The sequence below is a fragment of the Melampsora larici-populina genome (assembly GCF_000204055.1).
Source record: "Melampsora larici-populina 98AG31 unplaced genomic scaffold MELLAscaffold_58, whole genome shotgun sequence".
Taxonomy (NCBI): domain Eukaryota; kingdom Fungi; phylum Basidiomycota; class Pucciniomycetes; order Pucciniales; family Melampsoraceae; genus Melampsora; species Melampsora laricis-populina.
In genome coordinates, this window is record NW_006768822.1 from 247,045 (window position 1) to 260,243 (window position 13,199).

At 40.7% G+C, this 13,199-nt stretch overlaps 2 protein-coding genes across 2 annotated transcripts; both read left to right on the forward strand.

Moving 5' to 3' along the window:
* Positions 1-4,675: 4,675 nt before the first annotated feature.
* MELLADRAFT_111832 (uncharacterized protein) lies at positions 4,676-5,850 on the forward strand (the record flags this gene model as incomplete). The annotated part of the gene is made up of 5 exons (XM_007416196.1): positions 4,676-4,748; positions 4,771-4,901; positions 4,939-4,964; positions 4,990-5,187; positions 5,682-5,850. The coding sequence occupies 5 exons, from the start codon at positions 4,676-4,678 to the stop codon at positions 5,848-5,850; spliced, it is 597 nt and encodes a 198-aa protein (XP_007416258.1).
* A 338-nt stretch (positions 5,851-6,188) lies between these two features.
* On the forward strand, positions 6,189-6,664 carry MELLADRAFT_124021 (uncharacterized protein; the record flags this gene model as incomplete). The annotated part of the gene is made up of 2 exons (XM_007416197.1): positions 6,189-6,575; positions 6,647-6,664. 2 exons carry the CDS (start codon positions 6,189-6,191, stop codon positions 6,662-6,664), a joined length of 405 nt encoding a protein of 134 aa, XP_007416259.1.
* Positions 6,665-13,199: the final 6,535 nt, after the last annotated feature.

Here is a 13,199-nt window from a genome sequence, read left to right on the forward strand (position 1 = left end):
GACCGAATATCAAGACGAGGCGGCCAACTGTGACGCGATAGCCCTGGCAACCATCGTCAACCCTCGCTTTTGAGTCAAGTTCTTCAACCTTCATTATCCAGATCACGAAGAGTCATCGCAGCTGCTTATTGAGGATGCCTTCAAATCTGCCATTGATGAGATCAACATTCACCGTCACGAGCCAACCCCACCACCAGAAGATACTAACGAGCCTACAGTCTCAGAGTCCGATGACTTTGATGTGTTTAGAACATCTGACACCGGTCCCAGTAAGAATCCGACTTCAGAGCTGGAAGATTACTTATCTGGTAAATTCCCTATCGGTAAAGGTGAAACTCCTCTGCAATGGTGGAAGGTATGTCCCATCCTTATCTTATTTCTCACCCTTTCTGAGGATACTAACCTACTTTATGACCAATAGGAACACGAAACCCACTTCCCTATCCTCTCGTCAATTGCTTGCAATTACTTAGCGATTTCCGCCACATCATGTGCATGCGAGCGGACTTTTTCAGCCGCTGCCGATGTGTGTACACCTTCAAGAGGCAGTATGCTCCCAAAAACTATGGAGCGACTTGTTGGATCTCAAGCGTGGTTGAAGGAGGGAATCGTCCCTGATGGGGTGTTTGAAGAAGCTGCCAAAGCGCTTCAATCTTATATGCAAGCATTGGTAAAGAAGCAATCATCGGGAAAGATGACCCGATAGGTCCATCAATTTACTTTCATCGAAAGAATTTCTTTTTATACAATTTCATTTCTTACACGTGTTCCTTCCTTAAAGTGACTCAAGTCTCACCTTGACTCTGAGTTTTCTTATTATACATGTTTCTCTTGCTTCTGATGTCTCTATGAAAACACGTCCTACTCTCCTACGTATCTAGCCCTATGGTCACGTACAAATATATTTGAAATACAAAATTTTTGTTTGGTCTTCCTACATCACCGCTAAGTGCGCTATGTAGCGGGAATTGATCAATTCCTCCGCTCCGATACCTGGCAAGGATTTTTTCCATTTTCATAGCGATCTCGGAGCGGAGCGATTCATAGCGCCCACTCCGAAACGATATGAAAATGGACCAAATTTCATATCGTTTCGGAGCGATTCGGGTATTGGTGAAGGCTTCAAATACTTCGCTACATTTATCGATGATTTTTCTAAATTTACAATTATCTATCCTATGAAATTAAAAAGTGATACGTTTTCTTGCTTTAAAGCGTTTCGTGCAAAATTTGAGCTTAGACTATCGCGTCCCATCAAGAAGTTCCGAACTGACAACGGTGGTGAATATATATCAAAAGAATTTCAGAGTTACCTATCAGAAGCTGGTATAGATCATGATCCAGGTCCACCTCACTCTCCCGAACTCAACGGTGTCTCTGAACGAACTAATCGAACCATATGTAATCACATTCGTTGCTCTCTGTCCAGTTCCGGTTTACCAAAATCATACTGGGTTGATGCTTTACGGTACCTTGCTCATTCTCTGAACTCTATTCCCTGCAACACACCAGCAGGCTTTCATTCTCCCTCTTCTCTCGTTTCTATTTCTCCAATAAACCTATCTAAAACTCATCCTTTTGGTTGTGAAGTATATTACAAAATTCCTGAGGCAAATCGTCGAAAACTAGATCCAAAAGGTAGTAGAGCAATCTTCCTATCCTACTTACCAGATGGAAATGGCTATAACGTCTGGGATATCGCTCGTGCTAAACTTGTTAAAACATGTGATGTTATCTTTAATCACGAAATTTTTCCATCCATTAAATCCAATTCTCTCAGTCCCTCTTCTAATGCTTCTAATCTGAATGCAGACATACCCTGGCCAGTACGTGGTAGAACTCTTCCTTCTCTAAAACATTGTCGTCTGTCTGAGTCAATTCATAACCCGGCTAGACGTCCTATCTCCCCTTCTAGCTTTAGTCATCTACCAGATATTTCTCCTCTTCCTGCTACTCCCTCTACGAAGAACGTTCCAAATCAGTTTCCTATTCCAAAACCGTCTCCATTTCTTTCTCCTAAAAATGTTCTTCCTAATAATTCAAATTTGTCTACAAATGATTTCCCTCCTCTTTCTCATACTAGCAACTCTCCGTCTGCATCTAATGCTCCGCCTAGACCTTCGCCTCCACAATCCATAGTGCCACAACGACGTGTTTCTACTCCCCCGTCTCGTTCTCCTCCCAAATCAAAAATCCAATGTACTACGAATCTTTTACAATCCACCTCTGAATCCTCTACATCTCTTAATACAAACACAAATCCCTCTCTTATTTCTCCCTCTCCTGTTCCGTCTGTTCCTGCCATTTCTTCTGTTCCGTCTAAAAATCCAACTCCGTCTTTACCACCTCGTCGTTCCACTCGAACTCGGAATGCTCCCGATCGACTTGGAAATTTTGTCAACTCCGCATCATCTCCTACCGAACAAGTATCTGATACTCCGAAAACATGGAAACAACTTCAACGATCTCCTAATAAGGAGAAGTGGTTAGCTGCGGCTGATGCCGAATTCTCTTCTCTCATGGGCATGAACACTTGGAGGTTGGTACCTCGCCCGGCAAAACGAAAAATCATTCGCTCGAAATGGGTCTTCAAAATCAAGAGACGGGTAGATAACACAATTCTCAAACTCAAAGCGCGGTTGGTAGCTATGGGTTATTCTCAAGTGGAGGGCATTGATTATGATGAAGTCTTTGCCCCTACCACTCGTCTCGAGACGCTACGTCTGGTTCTGTCTATGATGGCTACCAGGAATTGGAAGGGTCGACAAGTCGATATAAAGACGGCCTTTCTCAACGGGCATCTCGACGAACCTGTGTACATGAATCAGCCACCTGGTTATGAAGATCCTCTCCACCCTGACTGGGTGTGTGAGGTTACTCGTTCAATCTACGGTCTCAAGCAGTCTCCTCGTCAATGGAATAAGGAGCTTCATTCTGTTCTCATTGCTTTAGGTCTCACACAATCAACTCATGACCCAACTCTCTACTTCCAACTATCGAATGGAAAACTCGTAGGCCTTGTCACATGTCACGTTGATGATCTCTCGGTGGTTGGTCCGGATTCATTCGTAACATCATTTATCGCTCAATTATCTTCTCATTTTGAAATTTCTTCAAACGATGAACTCCACCATTTTCTCTCTCTGGATATTCGCCGTGATCAGGCAAAACGACTAGTCTTCATCAATCAAGCTCACTATATCAAGGATTTGCAAGATAAATTCCTACCTGACTCTCACATCACAGTTCACACTCCCACCGATGGATCATTCAAAGATCTCGTACCTCGTCAACCTTCCGAACAGCCCTCCTCAGGTCATTTCCAGAGTCTGGTCGGCGCTCTGCTATGGGTTGCGCAATGCACGAGAGCTGATATCTCGTTTGCTGTCAGCCGCCTATCTCAATTTCTCAGAGATCCATCCGAGTCTCACTGGCGTGCAGGTCTTCGAGTTCTAAACTATCTTATCTCGACCTCTCATCTCTCCCTTACTCTTGGAGGTGATCCTTCCATCTCTGGCTACTCCGATTCCGACTGGGCAGAAGACCGCCATGATCGACGATCCACCACGGGTTATTCTTACCGCTGGGGCAGTGGTCCCATCTCGTGGAGAACTAGGAAACAGGCTACTGTATCGCTATCCAGTACTGAAGCGGAGTACAAAGCTTTGTCGGACTCGTGTCGTGAGGGTCTCTGGCTGGGTAATCTCCTAGCAGAGCTTCATCTTCGTCCTCCCTCGGCTATCCCTCTACACGTCGACAATGAGGGTGCGGAAGCTCTCGCTAAGAATCCTCAACATCACTCCCGTACTAAACACATACACACTCGCTATCATTTCGTACGGGAGTGTGTGGCAGATAATTCAATTTCAATTCATCATGTGGCATCTAAAGACATGCTTGCAGATATGCTCACAAAGCCTCTCAATCGTGTTCTCTTGCAATCACACAGAGAGAGGTTTGGCATCGTGTGATATTTTTTTTCTCTCTCTCTTTATTTTTTTTTGTTATTGTTAAAATTTTTTTTTACTTGTTGCACGCAAGGGGGGGTGTTGGGATAGTCATGTTTTTCTTTCTCGAGTCCTGTCTACAGTCCTGTGAGACTATCCTATGACAACTGTCCTGCGTTGACATATAACTTACATTTCATTATTTCTCATTTCATATTAATCTACATACGTGTCCTTTACATAATATTTCATTTCAAACATTTCATTTCAGTTTCGTGTGCTTTGCAACCTGTCAGTCATGTGATACTACAACTTGTAATTTCACTATATAACCTCCCTGGAACAGCTCAGGAAAGGTGCTTCTCTCTTCACCTTTCCTTTATCCTTTGCTCTCGCTGTTCCAGGTAGGCTCTAGCTTTTTCTCTCTTCTCTTGCATAGTTGAAATAACAAGTTATTTACCTTTCCTTTATCCTTTGCTCTCGCTGTTCCAGAGTTCACAAACTCAACAGTGTTTACCAGCAGTTTCTTCTTAACACAATCATGAAGGCAAAATACGTCTTAGTAGTACTAATGGCGGTCTTAGTAGTGGTGGTGAATAATTAGACATGGCTGATGACACACTGTATAAAAATGGGTAAAAAAACATGTTTGCTTGGTTTGTTTGTTTCTCCAAAAGGAAGTTTGATGTCTTTGATGGACCTCAAAGTCTTCCAAATCCTTGTACTACATGAGATTAATGGCCTTGGTACAAAGAGTTACAAGTCAACAAGTTTGGAGAAATGAGAAACATATGAATCATTGTATATTGATTGAACGGATAAGATTGGCAAATGGGGATTGAGTTTAGTGAATCCAAATCTGCAGAGACCACGAATAAAGACGCTGGAGCAGGCAGTCTGAATCGGGATAGAGCACTACTCGGCCACTCTTCAAGATTGTTCTGTGCTGTGAAAGTAAATGAGAGATCAAGAATGGTAAAAAGGTATTTAGCAGTGTAGGGGATGGGGACTGGTCAGGTAAGATTTCTTCTTTCACCAACAGTTACATACGAAGACCTGGAACGGTCAAGAGGTTGAGAAAGCCATTGTACGAAGTTAGGCAATTCCTCATGATACCACCAGCTCCCCAGGCCCATTCCACAACTAGCTCAGCTAGGGGTTTGAGGACTTTTATGTCCCTTTATGCTAGCTTGGAGTTCACAAACCAAGAGCTGACAGTATGTGCTACACGCCATGGGGGGTAGGTGTTCTCTCGTCTGTGACCTCTTATGTTGGGTGGGTGGGTCGGTGCAATTTTTTTTCTTATCACTTAAACAAACAGCGAGCTGAGAATTGAGGTTGAATGCTGTTGCGGCTGATGAGTCTGAATCTCGGAGAGCATCGTGTGATCTCTCCGGCGGATGAGTTTCTTCGCTCGTCCCTTGGATTCACACCCCGGGCCCCGGTTGGGCTCCTCAGCCCCGATAACCCCCATGGGCTTATGAACCAAGATGTCGATTCTGACAAACAAGTTGTTGAGATATTTGTGGAGCGCAGAGGAATAAAGATCATCCCAGTAAAACAGGTCATAACAAGGGCGCCGGTGAACATGAAGTAGCAGCTGTTGTTTTCACTCAGGTTGGAAATCAGCCTAGAAGCTGACGGGGGATTTGTTGTCGCTGCTGCCTTTGATGGAATCTCAGTGTTGAGAGGAAAGACATAATGGATCATTCAAGATGGGTTGACTCTTTTCAGAAAATTCTCTGATTCGAGAGCAGCAGAAGCGGAGAAAGAGATCTGTCACGTGGCTTGGTGGGCCCTCGGTCTCCATTTACCTGGGTGTCCACAGATCCCTGCCTCCTTGATCATAGGAATAGTTAAGCAGGGAGATGCCTACACAGGATCATTTCGACTCTCTTCATGATTCATCAGATACGGCGGGAGTAACGATCGAATGTTGAGAAGGTAAACGTCGACCGAGAATGATTGAATTGAGCTCTTCGATAGTGATAGGTAACCTGAGCGTGAAGAAGAAAGCGAGTTTCTCGTGATCTCCTCATAAGTTGATTAACCTATACAATTTACAAACAACGGCTTTTTCTTCACGCACAACAACTGACTTATGACTGCACCATCAAAGTGATAAAAGAGATATAAAAGGCGTGCTAGTTTGCGTACTTTGGCTCACCATCCAACTCATCATACATTTCTAACCAAATCCATCAGATCTTTGCTACTACATTTTCCACAGAAATACTCATCATGAACTGCTCTATCTTCTTCTTAGCTATCTTGGTTTCTTTCCAAGCTATCATGGCTGTACCTACTTCTCTAATTCCTCGGGTTGAACAAGAGATTGGAGGAGATACACCTAATAAAATTCAAGAAAGATGCTACGGTAGTTTTTATGGAAACTGGCTTCCAGGATTTGGCTTAACAGCCAGTGGCCTTTATACTTGTCCGTTTACTAGAGTATTTTACAATAGTATCGTGTCAAGTCTTGGCTATGGTGTTTGTAACACTTATGTGAACAACTTTTCATGGGGAAATTGTGATGTTATGGGTAACTGCCTTACTGCGTATACTAGCTTTCAAAACCTCTGGACCCCTGTAGGCCTTCGTCTACTGGCGGATCAATATCTCAAGCAGGTAAGCTGCCCGTCCATGTTCACTACACTACAAAATATCATCTTACCTTGCTTGTTCCATTTCACTTTCAGAACAAAGAGCAATCTTGAAATATGAAAATCCCACTTCAATTTGAGAAGAATTCTTTATGGTGTGTTCTTGTTATCACAGTTGACTATGTCTTTGGCCACAATCTAACAACTTTCATTTTCCAGTGCTCTCTATCTGCACCCTGTTTGCTCTTAGTTTGGCCGCTTCCTTCAGCCTTGTTTCCTACTTTGTTATCTGGTTAACACAATCCAACGAGTGTTTGCTAGTATTGTTTATTTCACTGTAACTCAGGCTGGTCCTTTGTTCACGTGTGACCGTAATGTGACCGCATACATGTTGTCAACACTACTTTCTTATTTTCCTTTCCAAAATGCATCACTCTATGGTAGCACACTTTTTGGTGCTACATTGATGAAATGAGTACAGATGGGCCCACATCCCAAGCCAAGTGCAAGCGCACACCCTTTCATAAAGTGTTCCCTCCCTTGCATAGTCCACTACTATATCTGTAGGGGAAATTTGTGAGGGGGAGATGGTGTCTTATGACCTAACACCTAGTTTTACTTGATTAATTATATTGTCACAAGAATAGGAACCCTACTCTGGGAATCTTTCTGATTTCCTCTGTGTAGGAACAGTGGGGTCCTTCACACTGTGAACATTATGCATTATCCCCAAGTAGGAATTGGAAAATGATTAAGATGATAGTTTGACATGAAAAGATATATCACTGCACACCTGAGCAATAACACCCACACTACGTATGTGCATCCAGCTGAGTAAATAGGTGACTATCATGTACATACAGTTCTGCTCAGCTATCTGCTCATCAGGATACATGCATCATATGTAGTACATGCTGTAACTTTTTTTGCTTTGACAAAATTTTCACAAACATTGACTACATATATCTCCATAGCTACTCAGGCAATACTCTTGAAGCAATCTGTCAGTAACGTGAAGGATGCTACATGAAGTTTGTTGGAACCAAACTATTACATTACATTTCTTATTGATTTCTCTTACTCTGTTTTCTTTCTATCTATTTTGTTTGTGCACACAATGTAGTTTGTCCAATGTTTTACTCAAAACCTTTTGTCTAGCTTAACCTAACCACAATTTGTACCGCTTGATCCAGCCTATCAAATTCCTGATCTGAGGAAGTTTCTTTTTCTTCATCATTATTAACTTCTTCAACCACAACACCTCATCATCAACATATCTCCGGATCAACACTTCTCCGATTAGACTGTTTGACTGGCTTTTTGTTGTTCTTGATCTGAACAGGGATCAGAGATCCCTTTAAAGTTTGGTCAATGAAATTGCACCAAAACTTTGGCTTGGTCTATGTAGTCGATTTTCAGTATGATTTTGCAAACCAAAATCAGTTACAGTACATATTACATACACTTCCATCAGTTCTTAGTGTGCACTGTCTCAGATGCTTTATTTATGTGTGTTTTATTGCCTAGTTTTTATTATACATACTTACATAATTAAGTATCTATTATATACCATCACCATACGCACATAAGCTCCAATCTAATCTTGAAGTCTCTGTGTGTTACCTTCCTCTCAAGAGTCAGGTATCACGTGTTTGGGGGGGGCCTAAGGCCGTGGACTCCCTGGATAGGGTGGTTCTCTGCGCGGCGGGTGAAGGGATGGGTGGGAGGACAAAACAAATTTTTGTTGTGATGAGACAAGAAAACAGTGGTGATTTTTTCTTATTGAAAGTGAGATTGGGAGATAGTGGTAATTTCAAGGACAGAGATTTTCTACTGTCTGTGTGTGCTCTTTGATACTTCAACTGGAGAACTCAGGGCTGGGTTCTCTCGGGGCTTTCATCTTTGGGGCCGCTATCTCCAATCTCTTATGGAAATCTCTGGGTACCACCGTGCCTTTGGGCACCCATAACATTCACGCATCCAGAATCCAGATCACAGATAACTGAGCAGAACTGTATGTAAATGATAGTCACCTACTTACCCAGCTGGATGCACATATGTAGTGTGGGTGTTATGGCTCAGGTGTGCAGTGATAGATCTTTTGATGACAAATTACAATTTTATTAGCAAGCGCTTGCAGAAACAAAGGGTCAGTATCTTACCCTGAAAACCAACATTACAGGTTCTTGCCTAAGCTTGTGTTTTGTTTTGTTAGTATTGCAAGCCTCTCAGTGCCACCTACTTCAAACTTCTCAAACATGTCAAGATCAAAGCATTGAAGGTATTTTATTCACATTGTACTTTGGTATTAGCTCTACTTAAACAGCATGGTTAAACTGACTCTTTTGTGTTATTCATCAAGGCATGGCCTTTTGTAGAAGACGTACCTACATACATCTTTCCCTTCCTCAAATCTTCTACCAATGTCCCACGGAATGGGCTATGTGCCTTTGCTGCTGTTGAAGTATCCCTTGGACAACAGGCTAAGGACACATCCATTCTTTGAACGCAGATCTCAGTACATCTGAAATCCAGGTATGACTGGTACAAGAAAAACTTACCCAAATTTGGCAATGACAGCTTTGATATCAACTGTATTGAATCAATCCTTGAATCAACGGCTGAAACCGTAGGTCCAGATCTATGGTTTCCCATGCCACCTGGGGATTCATCATAGGAAACACTTTTAACCACCCCGTGGTATACTACAACTCCAATGATGCTGTCAGCCCTAGGTACATATGTATGTACCCAAAGACTAATTTGTAACATATAACCAACCCTTAAGAGACTTAATTACAGGTACATAAAGCTTAGAGAATATTCTTAACATGTAATAAAAGGACCCTTGAAAGCGCCTACTGAGGCGTCTGATGTAAAACCCGACATCCTGTTGGCGAGGTTTTCGGGCACTAAACATCACATTCAAGAGACCTACAGTAGTGCAAAATGTGCGCGAGATAAAAGAATTTCATTTGAGCTAGCTTTTAGCCTTGTAGCACCTATACTTCCTGAGATAATTGGATGTAGCGGTCAAAAACAGCCTCAAAATCGAATGTTGGGATCAGGTCTCCAAGGCACAAAATTTTTTTGCACCAATCGATTTTGCGCCCGATTGAGCAAAGTTGAGAGCCGCGGAGTAGGCGTGTTTGATAGCCCTACTCTATGCGCATCTTTTGAAGTGCTCTGGACCTTGAGAGAAGGAGTGGTGTGTTGTGTAGAGCCCAAAAACTGCAAAACAGGTTTCATCAGACGCCTTGGTAGGAGCTTTCCAGGGTCCTGTAATAAATCATCTACAAACACTAATTACATATACATGTACACTCAAACCCACATGTAATATGTAATAAGACACCAATTTCACCTCATAACTCAGTGTCAAGAGTTAAAATGCTTATACTACATAATATACTTAACACATACATGTAATGAAGCATAAGTAGCAATAATAATAATAATAATAATAATAATAATAATAATAATAATAATAATAATAATAATAATAATAAATAATAACCCTGAACCATTGTAGTGATATGAACAAATATCACTACAGCTAGATTTAGAGAGTAGATTATATAATCCTTCCCTCTCTCAGCCTTCAAGCAGATTCCCCAAAGCTTTTATTACACATCACTTTTAAAGAACAACTTTAAAGGTTAATTGAAGTTCATAAATAAGACTAGTGATTTACTTCATTACTTTGAATAGCTTCCTGACTAAACTAAGTAATACACCCTTCACTTTTCTGGATCCTCTACTTTCCCCAAGTAGAATCAAAACTAGGTTTGTGAGCTCAAACAACTCAAAGGGTAGTGGCTTATATACAAGTACTTAGGTTGGTGACCATAAGAACAACCAGTTTGAGATTGAATGAAAGCCTTGGATCCAGCTCTCATTAATTTTAACTCTTATAATTATAATTCATAACCTCTTTTTAAAGAGTCAACTAACTGTAGTCTGTCTGGATTTGTCCAAACAGACTGGTACTGTAGTTCTCTTTGCCTTTCTTTTCTTTTCTTTATTTCATGTTGTACTTACCACATATTGAAATAAAGAAATTGTTTTATAATACCCAATTACCCAATTCCCAACTTTAGTGAGCCTGGAGTACTCCAAAAGAGTACCCTACCCCCACATGCACTCACTCTGAGTTTTCTACAACTGCACCAATCTATTTTTGAACTGAAGAAGGTTTGTTTAATTATTCTCAAATGCACGTTTCTCTTTTTGAGGTACTAATTTGTGCAAATGATCAAGAAATTCAGAGGAAACAGTTTGGCTTATTAGGGCTTGTGGTCACCTGTGCTACACATTGTGGCCCGGGGGCCTGGAATTGCATGATTTTTTGGCCCGGGGAAAGAGAGGTGGGAGAGCACTGTGGGTGGCCACACTAGGCGCTGAACTATCCCACTGTGATGCTCCCCGCTCCCCTGCAAGATAAAAAGATAACTGTGTTGTAGAGAAATTAAAGTGCACCACATGGAACTTAACCCCCTGTTTGACAGAAGGGTGGTGGGCAAGAAATTGGAATCTTAATTTGGATATAACTAATCAAAAGAGAAAATTTTATCTGTACTAATAATGATACTGGAAATTTGAAAATAAGTTGATAAGTCTTTTTAGGATTTTTTCAAACACAATTTTGAAATGATAGGTAAGTGAAAACAACTGCAGAAAGAGGATGAGAGGAAAACATTGGACTGTGTTAGATTTTTTTGGCACAACAAGACTCATTGGGGGAGTCTGTCAGTAGCCTTTGGTGCTCCTCTTTTGAGAGTAGCTCGCGCTGGTGACCCTTCCGCCTGTGTGACATTTGCCGTTACACAGTTTCCACTTTGTTAACATCCCTGCCAACCTCGGGGAATAAGATCCTATTAAAGAAGAAAAATTTAAAAGCAATGGTGAATGAATCATCAAAAGCTGAGGGGAAGCAGATCAAGAGAAAGATTGAGGAAGATGGTGCATAATTCATTACAGGTTTCAATGAAATTTTTGGCATTGTATCAAGCTCAATTACTAAATCTATTTTTGAAAATGGCAGAGTCAGAATGGATCAGCTGTTGTCTTGACTTTTATTGACTTCAAACTCAAACTTTAATGCAATGAAATACAATTTGAATACAGAAATGACAACTGAATTTGCATGAGTTAGTCTTAATTTCTTTTATCACTCAAAATGTTCTTTAGTTCAGATGAATCTTTCAACTTTTGTTCTTTGGGTCAGAGGTTTTCTTTGATTTGATCAGCAGATTGACCTGTGTTTCTCACTCTCATCTAAGATCCTGATTGTCTGATTCAACCTTTACAGTTTCCGATCAGCTTCTTTTGTTGTCTTTTCTAAACACAATTAGTTGTATGCAAGGTATATCAACACCTATGATATAATTGAGAGTTCTCAAAGACCATCTGATAGATAAAGTAGTTGTAGTAGAACAGAATTATAAGAGTTGACGGATTTTTTGCCTTTTGTCTTGTAAGTTGACCTCTGTTTTTAACAGAGGACTATACCTCATCTCATTGTTTGGAAAGACAAAAAATGGCAATTGATGAGGATGAGATATTTCTAAGAGTGAACTCCAATGCATTTGAAATTTCAATTGCCCACAGTTTTAAATTCCCTAATGAAGTTGGGAGATATTATGAGAAATTGATTTTCATTTTTGCATATCCAAGGAGTTGGTTGCCTTTGTAATCCTCCTTCTGTGAGATCTCTATCTAATTTCCAGAATTAGCCTCAATTTACATTATCTTCATCTCATCTCACCTTTCATATTTTGCAATTATTGCTAAAAAAGTCAGTCCAATATCAAATTAAACTCACACAACCCTGGGATTAACTGGATGAGCTACATTTGTGCCAAGTCATTCATCAAATCAAAAGATAACATCCCATTTATTGATGATAAGACCCACAATTATGAGGTCAGGGTTTCTCAAGGATCTTAAATCATTTGGTAACTCATCAAAATTTTCTACATAGGCCTTTACACGAGGCACGAAATGTGAAGTTAGTCCATGAAGGCGTGCACCAGAATAGATGACGGATAGGAGTGAGAGTTATGAGTAACATGTCATCCTAACCCAGGAAGAGGAATGTCATATTCTTTTCTCGAGAGAAGCGGGATTACGAGAGTAATACATAATCAGATTAAATACGTCACGATATTGGAAATGAAGGAATAAACGGAGGTTATGATGACATATAAAGCATCAAAAAGGGAGAAGCACCTTCCTCCCTTTCCCTCCCATTTCCTCAGTTGTCTCTTTTTTAATCTCAGTCATCTTTCCATTTTACTGCACTGCATTAACTATCATATTATCCAGATTCCATATTACTATAAGAATTTGAGTTAAATATCAATTCCTCCCTAAATTGATTTAAGTTCACTACAATCCTTTAGGTTGTTGAGGAAACTTTTTTGTTCTGAATTTTTAGTCGTTTTACAAAGAATATACTATAGTTTCATTGGTTCGATTTGGATAATCCCTTTCTAAGTAGCTCCAATTCTAGTCTCTACCTGCACTCCATTCATAGGATAATTGTTGCCGTAACTAGCATAGTGACCTCTCTACGTTTACACATTCTTCATTACTATATTCGCATCGTCTTCAATTCACAACCATCGGTCGAATAATCATCCTTCAA